Below are 26,890 nucleotides of genomic sequence, written 5' to 3'. Positions count from 1 at the left end.
GCACCCCCACTCTCCAGAGAGCAGACTCAGGCTACTTTGTCAAGGCCACACAGCAAGAGGTAAGGACCTCACTACCTGTTGTACTTCAGAAGCTGAGGTATTGACTTCCAAAGCATCCTGGGGTTGAGTCCCAACTCTAGCATCATAGCTACATAACCTTGAGCAAGTCCCTCTTCTCTCTGATTCTGGCTGCAGGCAACACCCTTGCTACTGCTTAGCACGGTGCCCAGAGGGACACAGCACACGATTGCTTAGAGGACTAAGCAACTGCTGGCTGCCAAATTTAGTGTGTGTGGGGGGGGGATGGCAAGTTGCTTAACTGAGGCTCTCAGTTGGTCTGTCCATCAAAAGGGTTTGTAATAGCTTGATCTCATCACGAGGAATAAGTGAGTTACTGTAGGCTGAGCTTTGATTTTTTTTTCCGTAAGCACGCTATATTTTTAAGGTTATTTGAGGCCATCGAGAGATGATGGGGGCCCCAGCTCCCCACTGGCTATAGCTCCAAGCACTGCCTTGTCTGCCATTTGGCTATTATTAGGCCCAGAGTCCTCATCTCAAATCCAGATGGGGACTAAGAGGAACAGTCAGGGCCTGGGCTGGGAACACGGCTGGGAGGCTGGATGTGGGTTTGGGCCCCACCCTGCCTGCAGCTGGTCCAGCAGCCACGTCTACACTTGGCTCTGAGGTTGGTGCTAAGCCCTCCCTCCCACCACTGCCGCCTCCTCTGGGAAGGTTCTGCAGTCTTAGCACTTTCCTGCCAGCCCCAAAAAGGCTGGGCCCTCACAGAGGCTTTGAGTCTCTACTGCTTTCCTTGGGAGTCTCAGAGAAGGCAATCAGCCCTCCTATCTACAGCTCTGGATAGATCCAATAAGGACTCCTGTGTCAGCTGAAGAAAAGGGGCCCTCACATCTGGGCTCAAACGCAAACCCTACCATCAACTTGGATATGAATTACCCTGTCCCTGAACTTCAGTTTTTTTTTTTTTTTTTTTTTTTAAATTCTGTAAAATGAGTATATCCCAGTATCTACTTGACAGAGTTGTGTCCAGACTTAAACAACTAAAGTGCAAACAGCAGGAGCTCAATATGTGCCACATACACAGTAGGTGATCAAAATTGCCAGGTATGATATTTTTCATGCCTAGGCATACTGAACCCTGAGAAAGAAAGACGGGATTTAGGATTTGTGTGATTTGAGGTCTGCTCTTTGTCCTCTCTAGAACTCAAGTTACCTATCTGTACCACGAAACGGACATGTAGGACTTTGGGATGGCAAGAGCCTGCTCTTGCATTCACTAACAGAGAATTGGTTTCAGAAACCTGACAGAGTATCAAATGGGCCAAGCTTCCAAAGGGCAACTGGTCAGTGATCAGGAACGAGGGTCCCCATTTGTATTGTGGGTGAGGAATCAGATGACTTAGCCTCACTGACATTGCCTCGTCTCTGCAGAGGTGACATCTCACAGGACTCAAGGATCCTTATTCAATGACTGCTACATGTGTATTGGGCACCAGGGTCCAAATCATTAAGTGTATCCCAACGAACTAAGGATACATCCTTCTCCTAGCACCAGGGACCCCTTAAAAATCACAAGTGGTCCAGGTTAGCCCACATGCAGCCTTCTGTTTCTAGGGCTGTTCATCTGATGCTCCCTCTGCCCAGCAGCCCTTTTTAAGTCTTTTCTCTCTCCTCCAAGGATGGCAGTTGGTCAAGCACAGTTGCCCAGAGACACAACAGCTGGATGACATCACGAATGTGACAGGCTTGCCAAACTGGTTTGAGAAACAGGTCATCAATGCTGCTTCTCAAGCTGCTGGCTGTGACCAGGGGGGCCACCAGCTCTACTCACAAAGAGGAAGGGCCCACCCAGCCCCATCTCAGAGCCACGGTCCAGCCTCATTTGCCCACCTGCTCCTGTCTGGTCTCGCTGCTTGCATCCCCCAACCCCCCCGCCCCTCTTGCGGGTCCTTTTCTCCAGCCTTTGAGACACCAAGCTAAGCTCTGCTCTCCGCAGCTTTTAGAATCCAGGTACTGTTTCTCCTCCTGCCTCACCTGCACCAGCAGCCATCAAACCACCTCTCACTCCCTTATTCTTTCTGTTGTTCACCGGCCTCCAAGACCACCTCACACTCCAAGGGTCAGGCCTCAGCTAGCCTTGAAGCCACTTGTAGGCATACCCTAGGCTAAGATCTTCCTGAAAGGCTTATGGTCTTCTGTTGTGGAGCCCAGGGTGGGGGGGGGGATGCTTAGGAACTCCCAGATCACCACCAAGCAGCATTGATCTCCACTATGCAGAGAAGGAAACTGAGTCTCCGAAAAGCCCAATGCTTGCATAGGGCAGAACCAGCACCAAGAAAAGCACATTTCTTGCCACTTGCTTGGCTTCAGGTGTGGGCTAGGACCCTGGCTGGGGTAGGAGAAGCCAGAATAGCTCAAGGAATCAAGCTACCAGCTTGGTAAAATCGTCATTTTTGGACTTACGCTTTGGAGCAAAATATTGCCCTTGGCCCATGAGCTGTTTCTGCCCCTCCTCCCCAACTCTGCCAGCAACAGGGTTGGATGTGGAAGAATCCAGAGCCTTCCTGTTATAGCCTTTGGAGGACTGGAGGCCATCAGTCCTGCAGCTTTACAGATGAGCAGATAGAAACTCAGGCCTCCCAGGTGCCTTCAAAATTCATTCATCCTTCTCATCGGGCTCTTCTCAGAAAGCACCACCCCAATTTTTTATTCTACCCACATTCTGCTCAACTCCCTTTCTCACTCACAAGCCTCCTAGTCTTTAGTCTTCTGAAAAATGTCCTTCCACTGGATGACTTTCTTTGTACTCATCCTCAGTGATGTTTAGCATACATTGTACTGCCTCTGAGAAGCCCTCCACGATTTCTTTCACCTTAGAAACAACAAGGGGAGGAAAGGTACTCGGGCGCTGGGTAAAATTCCACCGTGATGGCGCCAATACCACCTTGGGCTTCAACTTCCTCTTTGAAGAATCCTGATGTCTGGCACAGTGGTTATCTTGGTCATCTGACATCCAGTGCCTGCTGAACATTCACGGGACATTTTCTCTCCTCTGCCTAGGTTATAAAAGTTCTCACCACTTGCACGGGGTCGCTCTCTGATGCTCAGTTCACCATCACTACCACTAGATACCTCTTTGCATGGCACCATCCAACAAGGAAGAAAAAGGCAGGGTAGATAAGTCTGGAGGCGGGCCAGGGCTTGACATGCGCACATGACACGGGCAGGGCTTGACATGCACGCATGGTACCGCCAGGGTGAGGGCGCACAAGCAGAAAATAGACAGTTGGGGAACCAGGCACTCATCTGGGCAATTCATGGATCTCAGCCAGAGCAGAACAGGCGGTTCACGGGAGCAAACGGCTCCGGCTCAAGTAGATCCTGAGACTCCAAAGGGGTCTAGTTGTGTCCAGAGAGAAGGGTGAGTCCCTGGGGATGCAAGATTTTCAGTACTCAAGATTTGGCCTTGGAGCACCTTCAACCTCTTTCAGAGAATAAGCTGGTACCTAGGCCAGACAGGGAGGACCAGGAACTGTAGCCTCCACACGTGCTTCTTCTTTAGTTTGGTGCACTTCTTCCCCCTTACCGGCAAGGGGTTTCCTTCTAGGTCTTATTTCCCAATATATAAGGTGAGGGGATGCAGGAGGAAACAATAAGACTCTAAATGGACACAGGCCCTCTTTTTAGGTGTATACAGGTTGGTCTTCGCCTTTCCCCTGCCCCCATGCTAACCACATTATAGTGGTTAGAAGCAGAGATGAGAACCCCGGCTAGGTGGGATGAACCTCGGGTCCATTACCTCATAGGCTTTTGTCTCATATGCTTAAGGAAACAATTCAAATCTCATTTAGTTGTTACAGATATTATAATATGATATACAACACACGCAAAAAAATACATTAGTGCTTTTGTGGTTTTTATTTGACTTACAGTTTTTATTTAGCAAGCAGGACTTCAGACCCCATCTGCCCAAGTTCCACCCTACTTTTGTCCCAGGCAAGACCAGCAGGGCGGCTCCACAGCCTCCAGGATGCCGGGCAGCTTTCCCTGTTGGGTCTGAGCTCTTGGATCTCCTGGCTGACTCTTGGTTTTGAGAGTATTGCCTCCTTAGGACGTTCAGTTTCCCCCATTTGTTGAGAGTTGTGAGGTTCCTATTCCCTGTTTAGAAATACAGGGCTCTCAGAAGCAGACTTTAAAGGGTTTGGGAGAGCATGCTACTTGTATGAGCAAGGGAAGACGCGATATGATTGATCCTGTTCCACCTCAGATAGTAAGTGTCAGGATGCTGGCTAGTCCTTACCCTGAGGCGGCACAGACCAGGTGTCCAGAAAGCGCTCTCTGAGTGTTGGCGGAGCAGTCTGTGTACTAAGGCCCCTAGTGGGTGGAGTCCGGAGAAAGGATGTGGCCTCAAGAACAAAGAGGAGGGCAGGGAGGGCCAGTCCGGACTGCTTAGGGCTTACAGGGTCTCAAGATACTTATTTGGCCAGCTTGTAACACATTCCGGACTTTGGCTTAGAGCCTGCATCATGCCGAAGCCCACCCGAGGATGTCTAAGACCTCGCAGCAGCAGCTCCCGAAACTACAATACCCAACATCCCTGAATAGTGAGGGGCGGGAGTCTTGTAGGGGTGGGGCCTAAAAATTGAATTTTCCCAATAGAACCCGAGCAGGGGCGTGACTCAGCAGGGAATTGGCTGGGACGGCTTGGCAGGGCGGGGCCAGCCAGCTGCCTGGCGCCGCGGGACTGGCGTCTGAAGCAGAGTCCAGGGGACGTTGCTGAACCGGCCTGGGCTCCTGGGCTGCGGCCCCTCCCGCCCGTCTGCCGGTAGCTACTGCATCTGCCGGGTCTCTAGCAAACTAACACGAAATCGTACCGGAAGCGGGCCGGACTGAGAGGTGAGTATAGGATCTTGGGGCAACCAACCCTAGGAGTCCGGACGAGTCCGGTCAGGGTTGGGGGTGTGTGTGTGAAACCTGGATGTCTGGACAGGGATTCTGAAACTCCCAGGTCTAGGAGCCCCAGTCAAACCACGGGAACTCCAAAGACACATGAAGTTTTGAGACCCTGGGGGAAGGCACCTATGGACCTCGAAGAGGCTCCACAGTCCTCAGACACTCATCTGTAGGGAGCTGATACCTCAAGGAAGCTTTCCCAGATCCTGACGACCCCCCCCCCCCCGCAGGGCCTTAACAACCTCCAGGACTGCAAACTGTGTAGCACGAAGCCGTGAGAACGGTGGCAAGCAGTGGCAGGCATTTCTGAGTAGACACAGTCCTGGGAATCACCTAGGTTTGGAACTAACAACACCCTTTCCCAACACGAGGAAGCACAACGTATCCACAATACTCAAGACGGGTGACAATTAAACGGCACTGGGGAGGGAGAGTTACCCCAGACAGAGTATCTAAATTGAAAAAGACACTTCCAATGACTTGAACAGAAAGGTTTCTTCAAACCCCAATTAGTGTGCACTAGAACTCCTCCTGACCCATTCACTGGATGGGGTGACTCACACCAAGTGACTGTTGGGGTGGGGGGGGAGAATATGGATGATTTTGGGATGAATCAATGGAGGTGGAGGGTCCATAGGCCATTTCAGCCACCATATTAACTAAACATCCAGGTGTGCTTGACCATGGATTCACAAATTCCAGACACACTGCGGTCGTCTCCAGTGTCTAGATTTGTTAGAGACTGGCACCAGATTTAAGGATCCATTTTGATGGTCAGTGGTTGGAAAAGGAACAGACAGCCTGGAGTCTCGGCGGCATTTTGGAAGGGGACTTCAGAGGGCAGAAGTAACCGAGATTTGTGTTAGGTCCTTCCTGCCCTTTGAGTCTGAGTTTTTCTGACCCCCCTGTGATGAATCTTTGATGATCTTGAGTTTGTCTGAAGTCCAGAGGTTGGGCAGGTCAGCTTCCCAAGGCCCTTCCAGTTGGGACGTAAACTGAGTGGGTTCTAAGTGTGCGAACGGACAGGGAGAGCTAGAAACCTGGCTCCACAAGGTCAGGTCTGCTGACGTCCCGGGGAGGAAAGGAGTAAAAATGGACATGTACAGGAGACTAGCTCCAAGAACTGACAGACACACGTAGCTCCTACACCTGTGGGAATGACAGTAGGAGCAAGACTTGGACATGGGCTCAGCCCACAGCCAGATGCGCAGCTTGTGGAGAGAGGAGCGGGTGGAGGGGCAGGCCTGGAAGCCCCTAGAGGTGAGTGTGACAGGAAACTAGAGACTAGCGTGCACCCCCTGGTGGTAGGCTCAGCTTGGTGGTTCTGGCTGAGTCCTCTTCATCTAGGTCCAGGCCCTTCCTTGTTTGGGACTTAGGGTGCCAACTTAGACCACACGGCAGACTGGCAGCCAAGCTGGTAAGGCTGGAACACCTATTCTTGGTTTGGTGAGTTTTTCAGCAAAACACCCTAGGGCAGAGGACAGTTCCCAGCCAGGAGCCAAATGTCGGGGTAGGATAGGAAAAAAAAAAAAAAAAAAAGAATGCTAATTGGCTAGAGAGGGAAACAGGGGCATAAATCCCAGAGGTTTCTACAATCTTTGTCAACCTAACTCATGTCTGTCTCTTGCAGAATTCTGAGTGCCACCAGGACCACTGCGGGAGCCGACACACTGCGGGAACTAGGAACCAGCATGATGGCCGATGAAGCCCTAGCTGGTCTAGATGAAGGAGCCCTGCGAAAACTGGTGAGCAGCCCCATTGCTGTACCGTGGGTTGGGCAAGAGCCGACCAGGGATGTAGGCCACTTCTTATGTAGCTGTCAGTTTGGAGGAGAGGCTCGGGAACAGTGCCAGGCAGGTTCCATCTGGCTGCTCCAGAGGCCCTTGTGGTATGTTCCTGTCCGTGTCCGAAGCTGAGACCTGGTCCCTACCCACCCCCAACTGTCACCTCTTGTTTAAACAGTAACTGCTGGGGACTCGCCCATGGGCTGCTACAGCTGTGGGAAGGCTGGATCTGCCTCTCCCCAGCAGCCTGGGCACTGCCCACTCCTGGAAGCCTGCCCAGTGATAGTGGGCAGTAATGAGTAATAAACCAGAGGACAACACCTGGGTGCTGAATACAGCACCTTACAGAATATTCACAGATGCTGTAGGCGCCGGCATGCTGCCCCTCCGTGCGGGGAAATCACATACCCAAACGTTCCAGGCTAAAAGCTTTATCAGGGTCCAAACTCCAGAGGGGAGTCTTGGGATACCCAGAGTCATGGGAAAGGCTGGAAGAACCGGGAGAGAGACAGGCTCTGGGCCCGTATGGGTTCTGTGGCATCTGTTCTGTCGTTTTCTACTTTAAACTTCGGTTTCTTTCTTGTAAAAGAAATGGGCGAGGGTGGGGGGCGATGACAAAATACAGGTTGCTAGTGTTAGATAGGGGTGAAGTAGGTATGGACCCTGAATTTGGGATAGAGACTGGATTGGTCCACTCCACTCTTGTTTACCAGCTTCTTCCTACTCCCATGTACACAGAGGCAGTGGGACAACACAGTAGCGCAGTAATGTGCTCAGCAGCAAGGTTGTGCAGTGGACCATGGGGAGAGGGGCCACAGCCCCACCATCCAGCCCCGCATCTCTGTCAAGGGCAAAACCAAAAGAAAAAAAAAAAAAAACATAGATTTTATTTTCTCTACAAGTGTCCCACACCACCACCAGTCCTTTCCCCTAGAGGCAGAGGCTTGAGCCACTTGGCCTAATTGCCTTGACCTCCCCTGTGCTGTTGGCCTGTGTGTCCTGGGGCAAGAGCTTTAACCTCATCCTGAGTTCACCACCAAAGGCAGCCACTCCAGGCTCTTTGCAGCTAGATGGGGTTGGGTCTCCAAAGATGCCCACCAGTCACCTTCACCGTCCCTCAAGAAGCCAGTCTTCATGTTCCAGAGGGAAAGCCACGCTTGGGTGTTCACGCACTTCCAGGGTGTTCTCCAACCATCAGGCCCCCACCCCCCACCCCCACCCCCGCTCATGTAAGGTGTGGAAGCTGGGAAACGCGTCGTTTAGAGGAAAAACAGAAGCTGTAGTCGCCGGACGCACTTCCTCCTAGCCCCGGGGCCTGGGAGTAAAGGACAAGGGAGACCCAACCCTGTCTCAGCTTGGCGGCTTCCACCGCCCGGCGCGCGCCATTGCTGTGCCCGGAGCAGTGAGGGTCCCACCCTCCGGCTTCGTGGCAGGAACGGGGGCGTCCCGGGCCCGGCTCCTCCCCGTGGGGCCCGGCCTTATATGGGAAAGCTGTGCCCAGCTGACTAGGGGAGCCGCAGTTGCTTCCGGGCCCCGCTCCCGCACATTCCTGAGGACGGGGTGGTGGGCTGCGCGGGACAGGGGCACCCAAGGACAAGCATGCTGCCTGTGCCCCCTGCCACGTGTCTGCACGCCTGCCACCTCCCGGCCGGGTGACTTAGGGAAACAGCTTAGGTGCCGTGAACCTTCCTTCCTTTGCTGATGGGACGTTAAAGCCGGCGGTGGCGGGGGGCTTCCTGCCCGGCTCCTAGCTGCGGCGCCTGGCTGGAGACTGGGTGGGTGGGGCGCGAGCGAGTCCCGCGCTGGTGGCCGCAGCCTGCGGGCCTTTGGCGCCCCCTAGCGGGGCATTCCCCCAATTGCTATCAACACAGCGGGCAGCTCTGGTCGGGGATTGAGGGAGAACCTGCAGGAGAATCCCTTCTTGTGCAGGTGGAGAGCCTGAAACTAGGAACACTGGGTAGACCAGATACCCCCAGTAGCGAGTGCGGAAAGCACTGGAGCCCCAGCCCCTCCCTCTCCATCCTCCCACAGGAGGAGGAAGCACCCTCTTTCCTCCCAGGAGAATTTCACTAGGCAGTTTCGGAAACCATCCCCTTCCCCCTGGTGGACAATAGTTCTTTGTATTTCCTTCCCTCCCTCCAGCAGTCCCTTCTACACACAGTGGGGGCAGCTAAGAGGGCGAGGAACTCTAGACACAGTAGAAACACTGTAGTTTGACCTTTGGTGTTTGAGAGGGTGGGGAACACAGGACACAGCAGGGACACTTGTCAGAGCTTTGCCCACAGTCCCAAAAGGAAGGATGCCAGGGAGTGGCCAGCAGAGTGAGACCCAGCCACCCCCATCCCTTAGGGGATTCGGTAGGTGGATCCCAATTTCCAAATGGAGTCACCGAGGTACCCAGGGGTTGTAGAAATGGCCAAGTTCCTTTCTTATACTTTTTTTTTGGGGGGGGGGGTTGAAAATGAAGACCCATGAGACAAAGTCATTATATCTCTGGACCTTTACCCAGCTGTTCCCTAAGGCCATCAATCTCTTGGTTGTAATAAATAAAGTCTCCTTAGACGTTGACATTTATAGAGCTGACTAGAGGGGTTTCTGGTACAGGACCCTAAAGTTCCCCACCGTGACAGAGAGGCCTCAACTCCACAGTTGTTTTGTCTCAGGCAAGCCTTGAAGTCAGAGACCTAGGTCTAAACTCTCAAATTATTTGACCATCAACAAGACACTCAATTTCCTCTTATCAGATAAACATAGTGTATCAAGAGCCGATAAGGGGTCTGGATGGGCTCAACAGTTAATTAAGAGCATTAGACCCAAATCTGTCCCAACACCCATATCAGGTTGTCTTACAGCCCAGATGTAACTCTAGCTCCTGGTGATCTAATGCCTTCTGGCGTCCACAGGCACCCGTATGCATGTGGCACCCACTCATACAAACACAGGGAAACATATAAATAAAAATAAATCTTAAAGGGAGGGGTAGAAGCTGGGTGTGGTGGCACATCCCTTCACTCCAGGCACCCAGGGGACAGAGACAGGCGGATCTCTGAGTTTCAGTCCAGCCTGATCTACAGAGCGAGTTCCAGAACAGCCAGGGCTACCCAGAGAAACCCTGTCTCAAAAACAAAAATGGCAAGTGGGGATTTAGTGCTGGATCTGACACTTTGGGGTCTCAATAAATATTTCCCTTTTCTACTACTGACTGACTAGAAAGAACAAGAGACCACCCCTGTGTCACTGTCCTTCTCATCTTCTGCTTTGTCCCAAGGGTCATTGTCCCACTGGTAAATTTAGAAGCAATGATGGGGGACATCATGCCCTAACTGTAGAGTGAAGATGGGGAAACCGGGGGTGGGGGGATCTGGCCTGGCCTTCAGAGAGGTGGCCCTCCATAGCTCCTTAGGAATGTGGATTTTGGAGGGCCGTCATGAAGGCTTTGCCTGCTCTCTTCAGATAAATACAAGCTGGCTAGTGGCTAAATTGGGCTCACACGCCCTGCTGAAACCTGTTTATCTCTGCACACCCCCTACCTTCCAGCTCCCCAGCTGAGAAAGACCAATTAGTTAGTTTTCCTGCCCTTACTCAATCCCATTTGTTTATCAGACCCACGCTGGCCAAGCCTGAGCCAGCCCTCCCCCTTAAGAGCTTTTGAGGGGGCACTTTGCCAGAAGGTGTGTATTGCCTGTGGAGCACATAGAAAGTGCACTTTTCTGAACCCGTTTCTATCAGGTCCTGTACTTTGTGGACACCTCTAGGTACCTAGGTAGACCCTCTTGCTAGCTGCCGTATTCTTATCTCTCTAGGGGATCAGCCCTTCCCACCCCAGGTCTTGACTTCTATGATAGCTAGGACTAAAGTCAGTAAAGGGGGGAAAGTAACTCTCCGTTTCCTATCTGACATCTTTCCCGGCCGAGCCCTGCTACTCTGGGACTAGATAGATCACCAGGGAACTTCAGCTACCTGAATCTCCCCTTCTTTTCTTTGGATCTTTGTCAGTAGCTCAGAAGGGTGACCACACTCTTTCTGCCATGACTCCCTGGTCTAAAAGGTTAACAACAAAAGACTTGGGAGAACAGATGTCAAGTCCCACAAAAGAGCGCCTGGCTGCTAGGCACCTGGTTTGGGTCGGTGTTTGCTGGCAAGGCACTCACAGAAGGTGGTCTCGGCAGCACTGTGCACAGCTGGCCTCTTAGGATCTTTGATGTCATGAGCTAGGTCGCCCCTAAAAATCCCCAGTGGGAGGCAGGCACATAGAAGGCCTAGGGTAGAGAGACTGAAGACAAGCCATCCATTGTGTCCCAAGCAGAACTGTGGGCAGTTGGTGCCAGTCCTTTGCCCCTGACAGAATGCCCACCCCTCGCTCCCACCTACATTGCAGCTGGAGGTCACGGCAGATCTGGCAGAACGGCGGCGGATCCGTTCAGCCATCCGGGAGTTGCAGCGGCAGGAGCTAGAACGAGAGGAGGGGGCTCTGGCATCGAAACGTTTCCGTGCCGAGCGGCAAGACAACAAGGAGAACTGGCTACAGTGAGTGGCAGAGGGGGCTGGGTTTTGAAGTGCAAATGGTGCCAAGGATCGGCTCATGTGGAGGCAGACGTGTCTGTTACCCGTGAACATTGGCATGCACGGGGATATTTGTGGGTAGGGGACGAGTTCCAGCTGTGACTGTGCAGTGTGGTGCCTGTGTCCAGGGATGTGTAGATGGATGGTGGATGGATGGATGGGTGGATGGATAGATGGAGAGATTGATATATATTGATATTGATGTTCACTCAGAGGTTCTACATAGATAGCTCCGTGTCTCTCTGCCTCTGTTCAGAGTGTTCAGGCCTCTGACGCTGACCCATTCCTTGAGCCCACATCCTCCAGGTCCTGTCATGCAATGGTGGTTATACTCACGATGTCTCTGCAGCTCTCAACAGCGAGAAGCTGAGCAGCAGGCTGCCCTTACACGGTTGGCAGGGAGACTGGAGTCCATGAATGATGTAGAGGAGTTGACCACACTGGTAAGGCCCAGGGCAGGCAAGGGATGGGTGAAGGGTAAATGAAGCCCAACCTGGATTCCAGAGTGCAACCCCTGTGGCCTGCCTGTCGTCCACAGCTTCGGAGTGCCGGGGAGTACGAGGAACGTAAGCTGATCCGAGCAGCCATCCGCCGCGTGCGAGCTCAGGAGATTGAGGGTGGGTGTCCAGCCCTCTGTAGACTCACCCTTGCACTGCACCTCACATCACTTCCTGACACTTGTCCCTGCCCTTCCAGCTGCCACCTTGGCTGGGAGACTGTGCAGTAGACTTCCCAGTAGTGGCTCGCGAGAGGACAACAGGAGGCCAGCGGCACACACATTGGACCCTGGTAAGGTAAGGAGTATGGTCGGGAAGAGAGGACGACCCCAGTGCCTGTTGATGCCAACAGTTCAGGACCTGTGTGCTTTTGCCGTGTTGTCATTTGTCTGGGAGCCGGCCCCTGGCCAGTGTCTGAGGAAACTCCAGAGCTCATTTCATATAATCTGGCACCTTGCTTACCTTCCACCCCTACCCCTACCACCCAGCCTGTGCTCAGCAGCCAGAGGGATCTTCTAGAATTGCAAGTCTAGTACCACCCCTGCTTAAACACATCCCATGCTGCCCCTTACTCTCCAGACAGCCCGCATCCTTACCTTGGCTCTCCAGGGCACGCCTGTCAGGCCCCTGCTAAGTAGTGCTCAGTGTCCTCTCTGTTCTTCAGATAGCATGAGAATGCACGACAGACTGTTTCCACTCATGGCCAGCAGAGGACGCTAGCTGCTTAGTCCTGCGCAACTCTCTGATTAGCTAGACTGAGGCTAGAGCTCTGGGTTAGAGGGTCCTTTAAGAATGGGTGTCCCAGCAAGTTTCCTGTTATGGCCAACCACTGGCATTTGGATCTGGTCCTTGTCAAGCCACCTTTGGCACTGACTAGCCTTCTTTATGCAGGTGTGCCCTCGGGAAGCCATGCCCAGCCCCTCTGTTTTGCATGGCCTGCTCCGTCAGCTTGGTCCTCCCTGGATGGGGGTGGGGGGGGACTCAGAGCCCGAGAAACCTTGCTTGCATCCTGTGTGTCCTGCTGCAGGTGCCAGAGCAAAAGCAACCGGAACAGCAGACAGAAGCACAAGAGCCAACCCCAGCCCCAGAGGATACCAGCCAGGATGTGACCACAGTGACACTCCTGCTGAGGGCCCCGCCTGTGGGCGCTCCCAGCTCACCTGCCTCCCCTGACAGTTCACCCCCCACTGCCTCTCCAGAGCCTCCGCTGGAGCTGGCAGGAGCTCAGTGTCCTGCTGCTGAGGCTCCAGTGGGCTCTGAATCACTCCCACACCCTTCAGAAGCTCCCAGCCCTGAGCCCCCCATGTCGCCGGCACCCCCCAGCTCTCAGGGGCTCATCAGCAAGGTGAGTTGGGTGAGAGGTGGGGATGCCAGGCAGGTGCGTTCCTTGCTCTGAGAGCCCCTTCCTATGTGGTGTTTCCCTTTGTAGCCCCTGCCTGGCCCCACAGAGCCCTCTGATACCTTGGACTCCACCAGAGGCTCCTCAAACACTAAGAGAGCAGGTGAGGATTCCTGTACAGGTTACTAAAGGCTTCGGCTTTCTCCTGTCCTGTCCAGCCTCTCCCTGTCTCCCTCTCTTTTCCCTGCCTGTAGGATGGGTTCTGATGCTTCTCTAGACTTCTCAGGTCCAGGCAGTCCCTGACACTGCCCACCACAGCCCCTGAGGTGTTCCGCCCCTGACCAGGCCCACTCCAGCCACCCGTGGCCAGAGGCCTTCTTACAGCCTTGAAAGGCAACAGACCTCGGGCACATTCTTCTCCCCAATAAGGGAGTACACCCATCTCCCAGCTGAATCTATGGGCAGTACTGGCGGCAGGGTGTGTGCGGGGGTGTCCCTTAGTCCCATCAGTAGGGAGAATCTGAATACCTCTCTCTGGTCCTAACTTACTCCTAAGGGTGCCCATGTCACCCTGGGGTCGGTGCGGGAGTGAAAGGAGAGGCCTGTAGGAGAGTTACAGCAGCATAGGCAGGCCTCAGCAGTGGGTGTGGTAACGAGGCGTTGAGGAGAGGTCTGTGACGTGAACACCACCCCACTATCCACTTTCTTTTCTCTTCACCCCCTCCCCCCCCCATGGCTGCCATGTACTCACCATCCTCCTACCAGACCTGGCTGAACCGAAACCCTGCCAACGCTCCCTAGCTGTGCTCAGTCCCCGACAGCCAACCCCAAACCGAGGTACTGTCCGTTTTTTTACCATCCCCTAGGTTTGGGACAGGCCCTTTCCCACCCAGGCACTGACAGCTTTCTTGTCTCCTCCAGAGCCAACCCCTCTTGGAGGACCGTCCCAGTTCCGCCGAGCCGGCTCCGTGAGGGACCGAGTGTGCAAGTTCACATCTGATTCTCCCGCAGTTGCCAGGCTCCAGGATGGCCCACCCCGAACAACCCTCGCTTCACGGACCCCTTCAAGGTTCCCGGGCTCCTCCCTTATCAGCAGCACCCCTGCCTCCTCCTCCTCCAGCAACTCCTCCTCTCCAAGTCCCAATGACACTTCCTCCCACAAGAAGCAAAGAGAACTTGCTCATTCCCTGGCCCAGCCTCAGGGCTGCCCTCAAGAGGAGGGCCCTGAGGGGCGGGGCTTGGCTCCCAGGTCCCTTGAAAACAGAGCAGGGGGCCCCAGGCCCTGCTCAGAAGAACTCAGTACCCCACCGCCCGTGGCCGTCGGCACTGGGGAACCAGGGAACAGTATGAAGACTACATTTACCATTGAGATCAAGGATGGCCGTGGTCAGGCCTCCACAGGCCGGGTGCTGCTGCCCACAGGCAACCAGAGAGCAGGTAGGCTTCCCACTGCTGAGATGGAGTGCTTGCACCCAACTCCTGGTTCTGCATGTGAGGCAGGTGCTGCGGCCAGTGTCCAGGGTGTGGCTCACCTTGACTGGCACTGCCCACAGTCCACCTGGCCCCCCACAGCAGCCTTCTCCCCTTCCAGAAGTGACTCTGGGATTGCGGGCACCCCCAGCCCTTCTCAGCACCAGCCGTGGGGGCAAGAACACCCATGTCAGCAGCCCTGGGACTGTGACCCGACTGGGCAGTGTCACACACGTCACTACCTTCAGCCATGCCTCCCCTGGTAACCGGGGAGGCTGCAATGCTAAGGTGAGCCTCTCCACAGTCCACCAGCCTTACTGTTCACCATCTCCAGGACTGCTTAAGGGTGTAGGCGGGCTTTCTCCACTTTGCTACTCCATCACTGTGCACACAGAGAAACTGAGGCCAGAGAAAGCTGATAGTACACAGTTGGTGACGGGGCTAAGACTGATTTGTGCTGTCACTCAGAGACGTATCTGAAGTCATTCTTGCCATATGCTGATCTTTTGTTGTTTAGTTTTGAGTCGAGTCTCTTGTACCCTGGGTTGGCACTGATCTAAGTATGTAGCCAGAGCTGACCTTGAACTCCGTGATCTTCCTGCCTTTCCCTCCTGAGTGCTGGTATTACAGTCGTGAGCCACCATGCCTGGATCTACTTGGCTAATCTTTGATCCTTGCACCTAAGTCGATCGGTTCACTCTTAGTGAACAAGCGTGAAGGCTGCAGCTCACAGACGGTGATAGGGGCTTTGGCCTACTTCCTCTGCCATATATACCCCGTTCCCACCCAACACTGAACATCACCCCCCAACGTGTGGATCAGATCACACGCTAATCCGAACTCAGCCTAGTCCATTAGGAGATTGTTGATTAGCATCTTTGCCATGGAGGTGGGGTAGCACCTGACGAAGACAGGCAGGCTGGGGGCACCAGGCGAGTGAGGCACCAGCCTAGCAGGTGCCACAGGGACTGAATACGAGACATTCCTTCTATTATTCATTCCCAAGCTCAGGATCAACTGGTTGGGAGCTCAGCTGGGAAAGAGATTCCCGGTGGGCTGCCCAGGTAATGCCCTCTGTGCTGTATGAAAGACTGAATGGGACTTTGACTCAGGTGAGGTGGTCACATGGAGCTAGCTTTGGGCCTTCAGGGGGGTAACAGGAAGAGAATGGGAACAAGATCAGCCTGTCGTGAGGGGCAGTTACAGATGGGGCTCTTGCAAATGAAGACTTGCTCTGGTGCTAACAACTTACCTGTCTCCCCATCTAAGGAGAGCAGATGCTGTGTCCATAATGCATTTGTGCAGAGTCCAGGGTTGATTCTGAGCACTTTGGCTGGGTTAAAGGACATATCTCTCAGGAACAAGTCCCCATTTCTAACAGATTGCCTAAAGTCCCATCTTCCTGTTCCTCCACTGTCTTGACTTGTTGAAGGCTTTCTAAGATACTGGAGCACGAGAACAGGGATATGCAGGAGCCCAGCAAATAGAGGTCTCACAGCTGATACACCCAGCATCTCGGTCCATGCTCTGCTTCCCCCACTGGGTCATGGGGCTCTGCTCTCCGTAACCCTTGAGCTGTGCAAGTCTGTCCGCCTGTTTGAGCAGGCTCCCCATCCCCCTCCATCCCCTCCACAGAGGAGCCCAGAATAGGTTTCTATTTGGGCAGTTGTTCCAGCTGGCTGGTGGCAGGCTGGGAGCCCAGCAGGGGCGGGGCAGGCTCACTGCCCTTGCCTTCGCCCTCAGACCAGCTGCGACGCTGCCAGCATAGACAGCAGCCCCTGCTGCTGTCCCACCATTGTACCCCGGAGTCCCCACTAGCAGTATGCCGGGAGCACCAGGGCCTGGGCCTGAGATGGCCGCAGCCTTTGAGGAACGGTTGAGCCAGGCGTTGCAGGAGCTGCAGGCGGTGGCTGAAGCAGGCCGCTCAGCGGTGACCCAGGCAGCCGATGCAGCTCTAGCCACGGTAGAGCCAGTGGCTCAGGCAGCTGAAGAGCTCCGAGCAGAGACAACAGCTCTGAGCCGGCGGCTAGACGCATTGACCAGGCAGGTGGAGGTGCTGAGCCTACGGCTGGGTGTTCCACTTGTGCCGGACCTGGAGTCTGAGCTAGAGCCCAGTGAGCTGTTGCTGGCTGCTGCCGACCCCGAGGCCCTCTTCCAGGCAGCTGAGGATGCTGGGACCCCCGTGGCCCACCCGCCTGCCTTTAGCACCCGCCGCAGCTCTTCTGCGGGCCGTTCTCGAAGCAACAGTCTCGTAAGTCAGCCCGTGGGAGGGAATTGATTTGAGTCCAGCTCTACTGAGTGTAGATGTACCAACGCCGCCTTGGCCTCGGTTTACTTCACTGTACAGAATGGTACAGTGTATAGTGAGGTACCTCTAAATTTGGGACAAGAAGGTGCCAGGCTCTTGTCCTGGCAGCTGTCCTGCAACCTCAACCAGGCCCAGCCTCTCCAAAACAGCTGCCACTGGGATCTCCTTACCCTCATGACAGACAGGCCCTGCTAGGAGGGAAGGGTTGTAGGAACTGAGCTGGACCTTGGCTTTAAGGGGGGAAGGTGGGAAGGAGATCCCTTGGGGGCGTTAGGTCAGTGCTGGATGCTCCTTAGATAATGCATCTAAGCAAGGAGAGGAAGGAAGGGAAGTTGTATAGAGCTTCTAGGGGTATCGGCTTGGGGTAGCCCCAGTCAGACACCTTATTAGGAGACCTTGCGACCTGGTCCAGCACCTTGGCAATCAAGACTTGGGATCTGTGCTGCCTCGGACACTAGCAATGAAACATTAGAAAGAACTCAACCTCAGGATTGAAACCACTGCATTCAGACTGCAGGCCACGTCACACAGAGGACCTGTGGGAAAGTCATACAACTGCCCTAGCCTCAGTTTCCCCTCTCTCTAACAGAGACAATAAAACCCTCAGTGCTTACGCAGTTACTGTTTTCTCCTGAATGGAAATTGTTGTTATTGCTGCTACCAGCTTGTGTTAGTATGATTCTGGATATGTGGGAAACTGTACAAGGCTGCCAGTTTCACTTCGGTGGCCCTGAAACCAACATGGCCAACCTACATTAGCAAGCCTGGCAGGCTGCTGGGGTTATTTTTAATGCTGTGCCAGCAACCCCAGGACCTAATCCTCTTCCACCCAGGTTTCACCCATATCCCTGCGTTAACCCTCTGTCCTCTCCATACTCTGTAGATGGAGCCCGATCCAGCAGAGCCCCCCTCTTCCACGGTGGAAGCAGCTAATGGCACAGAGCAGACTCTGAGAGTGGACAAAGGCCCAGAGGGGCGGAGCCCCCTGAACGCAGAGGAGCTGATGGCCATCGAGGATGAAGGAATCCTGGACAAAATGGTATGTTGGTTAGCGCTGGTAGACTGGGGGCTGGCAGGAGGGGGGGATCGGCAGGCCCCCAGGTTCGCAACAACTGCTTTATCTACAGCTGGACCAGACTACCAACTTCGAAGAGCGGAAGCTCATCCGGGCTGCACTCCGTGAGCTCCGACAAAGAAAAAGAGGTAGAGAGCCAGTTGCCCTCCAAGACGTAGCCACACCGTTCCTTAGCTGCTGCCCGCATCCCAGAGTCCTCCTGTGGACACTCCAGCTCAGTAGTTGTCCACTCCGCCTTCCCTCGAGCCAGGTGCTCCCTGACCTCCCCGCCTTGTGTCAGCCCCTCAGCCTTTCCACCCTGCATCCAACTGCTATCCACTGACCAGTGTGGCTTGCTTGAATCCAGATAATCCTCCCAGTTGCTCCTCTCTCTGCTGAGACCCTGTTAGTCTCTGTCCCTGGGTGTGACTACTTCCCTTTCCTACAGCTCCTTAGTTCTATCACGCTCTAGATTTATTTCTGAAACAGTTGTTCTATGAGAACAATTACTTCCCCCACCCCCCCCCACCCCCGCACTCCCAGCTCGAGGTCAGATGTCTTGATAAGCACTCTCCCACTGGGTCGCATGTCCTACAGTTTCTTTCACTCACCTGCTTGCTTTTTCTGCAGAGCTGTTCACCCTCTTCATCATCCTCTCTCTAGTGTCCTTTACCTGGGTCTGATGGCTTCTCCCGATACCTCCACCCACTCCCTGAATTTAGCTGATCCTTCTTCCAGTTGCTCCTCTCCTTCCTAGGACTCGTTTGAGGGCCCACTTCCCAGCGGCTGTGTCCATAAGCTCTCTTTCCTCTGGACTCAGCTTCTTATCCCCATAGAAACTTGTCCTGGATCCAGATACCCCTTTGACAGCAGCAGTTCGATGTCCCCTCTTCCATCTGCAGAATCCGTCACCCTCAACACACACATACAGCTTTGGGCCTAGTTATGGTTGTCCCCCCACATCCATCCCTAGAGAGGCACTGGTTTCCTGTCACTGATGTTTCTAACGAGCTGCCTCCAATCCATCCCGTGTGCCCCTTGTGTCTGTGCATGTGTGCTGTGTGGTGCTGGGCTGCCCTTCTGGACATGCATGGGGAATCCCCTGCTCAGACCAGAGGGACAAGGAACGCGAACGGCGTCTGCGGGAGGCACGGGCCCGGCCAGAAGAGAGCCGAAGCAATGTGGCTACGGAGACCACCACCAGGCACAGTCAGCGGGCGGCCGACGGTTCTGCCGTCAGCACAGTTACCAAAACTGAGCGGCTCGTCCACTCTAGTAAGAGGCTGAGCGGGGTTTGGGGCTCGGGGTGAGCTCAGTGTGATTCTCTCTGCCCTCCATTACCCTTTTTTGTCCCATTTCCAGATGACGGCACGCAGACGGCCCGCACCACCACCGTGGAGTCGAGTTTCGTGAGGCGCTCGGAGAGTAAGGCACCTGCTCCCTCCTGTGCCTGCCTGCCTGCTCACCTCATTAAACTCTGTGTCTTCAACTGATCCTTCACTTTCTTTTCTCCACTGTGGCTATCATCTTCCCTCCTTATACCCAGCCCAGGCCCTCACCTCATTTCCTTTCCCACAGATGGCAGCAGCAGCAGCACCATGGTCCAAACCAAGACCTTTTCCTCTTCCTCTTCCTCATCCAAAAAGATGGGCAGGTGAGCACAGGGCAGTATCTCTGGGGACCTCACTATGTACCCGTTCTGCAGAAAGGCAGAAGAGAAAGAGCATGCACTCAAGGAGGGGCCAGGTATGTCCTGATGGCTTTGTGATCTCTTTGGATCCTCAGCCACACTTAGGGTAGGGATGGAAGATGCTTGTGGAGGCCAGACACATGCTGAGAGGCTCACACTGAACCTTCGACCGACCTGCCACTGCTTGCTGGCACTTCCAACATCTGCAAACCATTTCTGGGTCTCAGAGCATGCTGCTGATTTGAGCCATTTGTGAGGGAGGGGTCCACCCCATGGTACAGAGGACAGTGGTCAGAAAGCCAGTCTCTGGGAGTTCCAGGAGCTCTCTGTTGGTGACCTGTATGCAGATTCTAGCCCGGCATATAGGTGTCCTCTGAAATTCTATTAAGAGACCTTAATTTCCTCATTGTCAGTGGAAACTGTAGATTCCTCTCACCCTCTACACCCTTGTGTAGTTTGTTTGCTAACATATCTATTCATCTTGTCTGGATCTTTTGTTTTGGTTTGTTTGATTTTCTATGTATTAGAACCTAGGGCCTCACATGCGCTAGGCGAGCACTGTACCACTGAACTACATCCCTGGCTCTCTTTTCACTTTTTCACTTTGAGGCAAGGTCTCTCCCTAAATTGCAGCTTATTAGTGTTAAACTCCCTCTGTGGTCCAGCAGGCCTAGAACTTGCCTCAGCTACTTAAGTATCTGGGATTCTAGGCTTGCATTTATTTTGTGTGTGTGTGTGTGTGTGTGTGTGTGTGTGTGTGTGTGTGTGTGTGTGTGTTTGCAGGGTGGGGAGAGGTGGGAACATGGTGGAGTCTCACTGTATGTCCCAGGCTGGTTTCGAACTTGTGATCCTGTAGCCTCAACCTCCACAGTTCTGGGATTCCTAGAGCACACCAACACATCAAAGTGTGTAGTTTTTAAATAGCAGAGTGGGGGTCACTGAGATGTAGTTTGTTGTGGAGCATTTGGTTAGCACACAGGAGACTCTGGGTTCCTTCCCCAGCACTAGAAGTAATAAAAGGACACACAGTGAAGTCTTTAGAGGCCTGAGCTACTACTGTTACTATTTTGTGCTGCTCATTTTACTACTTGTTTGGTTCAGGTCCTAGGGATTGAACCTAGTGCCTTGTGCTTCACTAGGCAAGTTCTTTATCATGAGCTACCTTTTTTTTTTCTTCTTAAATTGGTCAGAATCTTTCTAAGTCATCCAGTCTTAGCTCAGGTGGTTCTCAAACTTGTCATTTCTCTGGTTCAGTCTCCCCAGTAGCTGGGATTACCTGTGCCACAAGGCCTGGAACTTGGCAGTACAATGCACCCCTTTAGAAAAGTCCTGGGGACCAAGCCTGGTCAAGCAAGCATGGCTGCCAACACCCTGTATCTGTGTACTCTTCTGTAAGACAGGCGCAATAAGGACACCCACTCCTTACTGTTAAGGACACCTCAGTTCCCCCTAATCTCTTTTTCATGTGTTAGTGGGAGTTACTGGTGGTGTCTCCCAAGCATTGCCCTAGAGCAGCCCACGAGGACCCCATGCAGCAAGTGTTAGTGTTTCTAACACCAACAACATTAAGCTAAGGATCCTGGTCTACTGTCAAAAAAGTGGACCCATTCTTCCTCCAACCTAACATTTGCTTTGTCACCCTCCAGTATCTTCGACCGAGAGGACCAAACCAGCCCACGTCCGGGCAGCCTGGCAGCCCTTGAAAAACGTCAGGCAGAGAAGAAGAAAGAGTTAATGAAGGCACAGAGTCTACCCAAGACTTCGGCATCCCAAGCACGCAAGGCCATGATTGAGAAACTAGAGAAAGAAGGCTCTGCAGGGTCCGTGGTAGAGGATAAAGAGATGGTCTGGGCATTGGAGTTAGGGCCTGAAGTTCAGTGGATGGAGCCAGAGATGGGAGAAACAGGGTTCCAATGTGACAGAAAGGCTGAAGGTCATGGTAGACTAAACCAGGGGTCCAAAGGGTATGCTGGCCCATCGGTGGCATCTTGTGACCCTCTTCTCCACACTACCCCCACAGCAGTCCTGGCACACCCCGTACGACTGTACAGCGTTCTACCAGCTTCGGAGTCCCCAACGCCAATAGCATCAAGCAGATGTTGCTGGACTGGTGCCGAGCCAAGACCCGTGGCTACGAGGTGAGCCCGTGGAACTCCTCAGCCTGGCACCCTCTGCTGGGAATTATTTGGCGGCTGTCACAGCTCTGGCAGGAAGCATGAAAAAATTCTCAGATGGGAAGACTAAGTCTCAGGGAGACCACATGTCCTGTTCTGGGTTCCTTGGGTTGGTTGTTGGGCATTGATTCAGAGACAGATCCTGCTCTTGGGGTCCCTTCAGTGTTTCACCTAGCAAATTTCTGGGAGGCACTGACTGGAACATGACCATAGTCTCAGTTGAGTGGCACTAGACTTCTCAGTAGTTCCTCCCCCTAAAAGAAAAATCACTACTTAGGGGGTTAATGAGCTCATGTTTTGACCACTCACCTACTGTACAGCCTTGAACAAACAAGGTCTCCCTGAGCTCAATTGCCCTAGGACTGGGATGCCAAAGTGTGGGGGAGGGGAGCAACCATGGGAGAAGTTGCCTACAGCTTCTGACTTGTGCTTCTGCCTCCCAAAGCACGTGGACATCCAGAACTTCTCCTCCAGCTGGAGTGATGGAATGGCCTTCTGTGCCCTGGTGCACAATTTCTTCCCTGAGGCTTTTGACTATGGGCAACTTAGCCCACAAAACCGGCGCCAGAACTTTGAAATGGCCTTCTCGTCCGCTGAGTAAGTATGAGCCCCATTCTACCGGTGTCAGCTGGGCTCAGCAGCCCCGAGACCCCATGGAAGTGGCCAGTTGTACAGTGGGTCTGCAGATGAGACCCCCTCCCCCCAGAGAGTTTCCATCCTCCTCCACCCACCTGTTGCTGAGTGTGCCGGGTGCCCACCGGAAGGAAGGAGCGTCAGGCCTGCCTACCAGCCCAGGCTAAAGCCCATCAGGTGGCCCTGTCCATAACCTCTCCCTCCTCCATCTGCCCCTGTTCCTCCTCTCTCCGTTTCTCTGTCCTGCTGTCCTCCCACCATTACCAGAGCTTCTTGCTCCCACGGGATCCCGGCTGGAGATTCCAAAAGGAGGCTCCTGGCCCAGGCACCGTGCCCGAGTGACCTATATAGGCCTATATAGGACATTGAAAGCCCTCCACTTTGGAATCGTTGCCCCTTCTGCACACTGCACCCAAGCACCCTCCTCCATCTCTTTCTTATCCTTCCCTTCCCTTTCTAGTTCCCTCCAGGATTTTTCCTCCTCCTCCCCCTCCCCCACTCTTCTCACGCCTCCCTCACCCCCCTCCCTCTCCCTGGGGCACAGCCCTCCTCTCCAACCTCGGCGCCAATGGCCAATGCCCAATGCCGTTGTCCCCCCTCCCCGCGTTCCCGCTTGCCCCAAGAGTTCTCTGCACCTGTGACTGGTTTGGCCCCCCACCCTTGTCTGCACCGCGCACCATTAGTGACGGGTAGTGAGCGGCACGTCCACCATTGGGAGGGGGCATGCGGGAGGCTGGCAGACTGCTGCACTGAGAACATAACCGAACTCATGTCTCTGTATGTGTATGTGTGTGTGTCTCTGTCCTCCCTTCTCTCTTGGCCTCTCTTCCCTCCTTCCTCCACCGGGTCCCGCCCCTGCCCCTCCCTGGCCCCCTACCCTCCCCAGGACCCATGCGGACTGCCCGCAGCTCCTGGATACAGAGGACATGGTGCGGCTTCGAGAGCCAGACTGGAAGTGCGTGTACACGTACATCCAGGAGTTCTACCGCTGTCTGGTCCAGAAGGGGCTGGTAAAAACCAAAAAGTCCTAACCCCTGCTTGGGGTCCCACGGTGAGAAATGTCGCCTCTCCCGCCTGTCTCCCTGTCTCATTTCACCGGAATCTGCTCGTCAGTGCACTGAGAGGGATAAGGGAAAAGTGTGAAAAGCTGGGGAGACTTAGAAAAGCCAGAGGAGACAAGCAAGACCCTCAGTGACACTAAGCTATAATAACAGAGATGAAGACTGACAGGGGAGCCCCGGAGACCCCAGGCTCAGCCCAGGAGGGCAAGCTATAAAAAGGAGAAAATTAACTGGGGTCCCAATAGTTCAGACTGAGGGAGGAAGAGTAGCAGCAGGCATAGGAACAGACCCAACAAGGCCAGGAACATGAGAGATGGAAAATACAGCTTAGCCTGGAAGGAAAGACCCTGATGTGAGGTTGAAGGGACCACAGTTTGAGTTTGAGCGTCCTTGTGAGGACCCAGGAGCCAAAGGTTATCCAAATGGGAGAGATGTGCTCAGACTAGCATTCCAGAACAATCCTTGGGAGAAACTTGAGATGTTTGAGATGGAACAGCATCAGAAGTAGAGGATTAGAAGGGACCGGATGGTGCGTGCTTGCAGCCCTAGCATGCAGGAGCCTAAAGCTAAAGGATCACAGTTTAACATAGCAACAGAGCAAGACCCTATCTTTAAAACAAACAAACTAGAAAGACAGGCTCCCTGATCTGGTTTGAAAAAAGAAAGGGTCATGATGCCACTCAAACGTAGAATGTGCCATATAGGGAGCTGGTGGCGTCTTTCTCCAAAGTGGGGAGCTGGGAAACAGGACCAGTTCAACAGGAAGATGTTTCTGGCTTGATTCCCTCAAGCCATATGGCTTTTGTCTCTGGTCATATCACCTCGGGGCCACAGTAAAGAATTCTGAACTGGTTTTCCTGTTAGATAAAGAGCTAAGAGAGCAGGTTCAGGTCACAGAGTGAGGCCAGGGTCTGCATTTAGTGGTCCTTTTTTTAGCCCTATCACTATATACCTACCGATTTTGTAGACGGAGGTAGGTGGGAGGTGGGGATGGGATCACAGAAGAGGGGAGAGTCTTATCCAGCATCAGTGAGCACAGGTAGAACCAGCAGCAAAGTAAAGATAGAGGTCCAAAGGAAGCAAAGGAATTGCTGGAAGAAATGTGACTCAGGGATGAGGGTCATCAAAGATGCACAGGGTCCCTGGGGGAAGGAACACGTGTGCACACACTCAGATTCAGGTGTGAAAACCAGGCTTGGTGCTGTCTCTAGGTCATATATGGACTTAGCTCCTGCTCAGCAGGCCTCCCGAAAGAGAAAGGTTTTGCTTAGTGTAGCTCTGGCCCAGTAGGAAAGTGTGACTCAGCTACATGCTGTTGCTTTAGTTGCGCAGTGTTTGGCTTGTCACTTGGGTAGCCTGAACCGTGTACCCCACTATAAACAATGGCTTTATAAGGTCTCCAGGGAAGGCACCACGGGCAGGAGGGAGCTCCAGACTTGGGAGAGGGAGGCTGGGATCCCTGCAAAGATAGCTGCAGTTGGAAGATGCTCCAGAGAGAGTCTGCCTCTTCACCATGGTACAGCTGGATAAACAATCCCAAATGAGGGTGAGGATGACCCGAAGGGCACATAGCCCATCATCACTAGTGCCAGGTACCCGTCACTTAACTCTGAGTACTTCCAAGGTCTCGAAGTTGAGAATGTCTAATGGGGGTGGGGTGGGTGGGGTGTAGCAGGGTCACAAAAAAGTCTTACACAGCGTCCATCAGTGGTCAGTTAGAACTGAGCCTGAGAAAATGTTCTGCTTCCCAACATCTTTGTAAAAAGACCTGGTGAGGAGCTGGGCTGTGATCCCAACTACACCAGAGGTTAGGAGAGGAGGTTCCCAAATTCAAGGCTTGCCTGGACTACAGAATGATTTCAAGGCTAGCCCCATCAATTTATTGAGATCCTAATCTCAAAAAAAAAAAAAAAAAAAAAAAAAAAAAAAAACTAGGATGGTAACTCAGTGGGAGGGAGCTTGTGTCTCAAGCTTGAGACCCTGGATTTAATCTCCAATACCACAAAATGCAAAAATAGTCTTAGGTGAGCTGGGAGTAGACTCCAGTCCTACCATTCCCGGGTATGACCATGCAGGTACCAGAAGGGAAGTGGCCTTGGGTTATCTATCTCATGTCCTGGGAACAGCAGCAGTCTCTGCTTTTTGTTTTCCCTACTGAAATAAGCTTTGCACAGTGTAAACAGGAGACAAAACAAGATATCTTAGTTTGGGGCAGGAGGAAAACAGGCTGAGCCTGTGCCCCATCTTAACAACTGTAAGGGAAAGGTTCCTATGGTAGGAAAAGGAGAGCTTCAGACAGCTGTCAACACCCAGGGTTGAGGGCCTGTATCTCATACCAGGTTCTACCTGGCCTTTAACAAACGGCCAAGTTGGTTTCCTGAATAAAGTGTAGCGCTCTAAGAGAGAATCAGAAGGGTGGTTGTACCATGAGCTCAGTATAGGGTGTAGACAACCCAGCTGAAGTGACCAGGGACCTCACGTGCCTCCCTAGTTCCACCCAGTGCAGATGATAGGGGTTTAAGAACCCCTCTGGTATACCTCTGGCTTCCCCTAGGAGAAAGTGGGTCACTGGGGAATCCCAGTGGTAGAATAACACTAGCCAAAGGGGAAACTTCCCCTCCCCCCACCCCCCCAGGGATATGATGGCCTTGCTGAGACTCTACCAACTGGGATACACCACTGTATAAGCAGGAGATGGGCCCTCCAAAGAGCGGTTGGTGTCTAGAGCCAGAACCTGCCTGCCTAGGGTGGAGCATGGCTCACTCCCCAACCCCTCAAAATTCTACCTGCTTAGCCTATGGGCAGGATGGTCCCTGGGTTAGTTGTGGGTTTCCCTTCCTGGAAAGCCTTTCCGATCAATGGAGTTTATGAAAAGACAAGCAAACTGCGACAAAGACCTCGGGGTAGAGGGACACAACAAGAAGCAGGCTGGCACTGACAACAACTTCTGTGCCCCCCCCCCCCTGCAGGATGCTGGTGGACTGTGTACCCTTGGTGGAGGTGGAGGACATGATGATCATGGGCAAAAAGCCAGACCCCAAGTGCGTCTTCACCTACGTGCAATCGCTGTACAACCATCTGCGGCGCCATGAGCTGCGCCTGCGCGGCAAGAATGTCTAGCACTGCTCTCACCGCCTGTGTTGCAGGCTGCTGTCCCCACGCCCCCAGCACCGGCCCCTCCCAGTGCGCCTGCCCACTGCTGCCCCGTCTGTCGAAACACCTCTCCCCCTTGTACACACGCAGCGTTTTGATAAATTATTGGTTTTCAATGATCCTGACTTCTCTCTGCTATCTTGGAAAGGCATCGGATTGTGAACTATCCCCAAGTGTTCCCCAACTCCCGCAA

At 53.5% G+C, this 26,890-nt stretch overlaps 1 protein-coding gene across 8 annotated transcripts; it reads left to right on the top strand.

Annotated features, from left to right (window-relative positions):
* The first annotated feature begins 4,781 nt into the window (after nt 1–4,781).
* SMTN (smoothelin) lies at nt 4,782–26,816 on the top strand. Of its 8 annotated transcripts, none has more exons than XM_080942102.1 (21): nt 4,782–4,914; nt 6,602–6,716; nt 11,134–11,282; nt 11,668–11,761; nt 11,857–11,935; nt 12,015–12,112; nt 12,843–13,160; nt 13,245–13,317; nt 13,920–13,991; nt 14,076–14,591; nt 14,746–14,912; nt 17,816–17,971; nt 18,060–18,135; nt 19,097–19,261; nt 19,349–19,411; nt 19,565–19,640; nt 21,323–21,496; nt 21,697–21,814; nt 22,296–22,447; nt 23,370–23,438; nt 26,514–26,816. In XM_080942102.1, the coding sequence occupies exons 2-21, from the start codon at nt 6,663–6,665 to the stop codon at nt 26,662–26,664; spliced, it is 2,820 nt and encodes a 939-aa protein (XP_080798228.1). In that variant the 5' UTR covers nt 4,782–4,914; nt 6,602–6,662; the 3' UTR covers nt 26,665–26,816. The 8 variants fall into 8 exon arrangements, with proteins under 8 accessions (XP_080798228.1, XP_080798223.1, XP_080798222.1 ...); XM_080942097.1 differs by having other exon boundaries at nt 23,370–23,534; nt 26,514–26,653; XM_080942096.1 differs by lacking the exon at nt 23,370–23,438 and having other exon boundaries at nt 21,700–21,814.
* The last annotated feature ends 74 nt before the right edge of the window (nt 26,817–26,890 follow it).

Source organism: Micromys minutus, assembly GCF_963924665.1.
Source record: "Micromys minutus genome assembly, chromosome: 1".
NCBI lineage: Eukaryota > Metazoa > Chordata > Mammalia > Rodentia > Muridae > Micromys > Micromys minutus.
The sequence above is the reverse complement of the archived record's forward strand: the minus strand, read 5'-3'. Positions and strand labels throughout refer to the sequence as shown.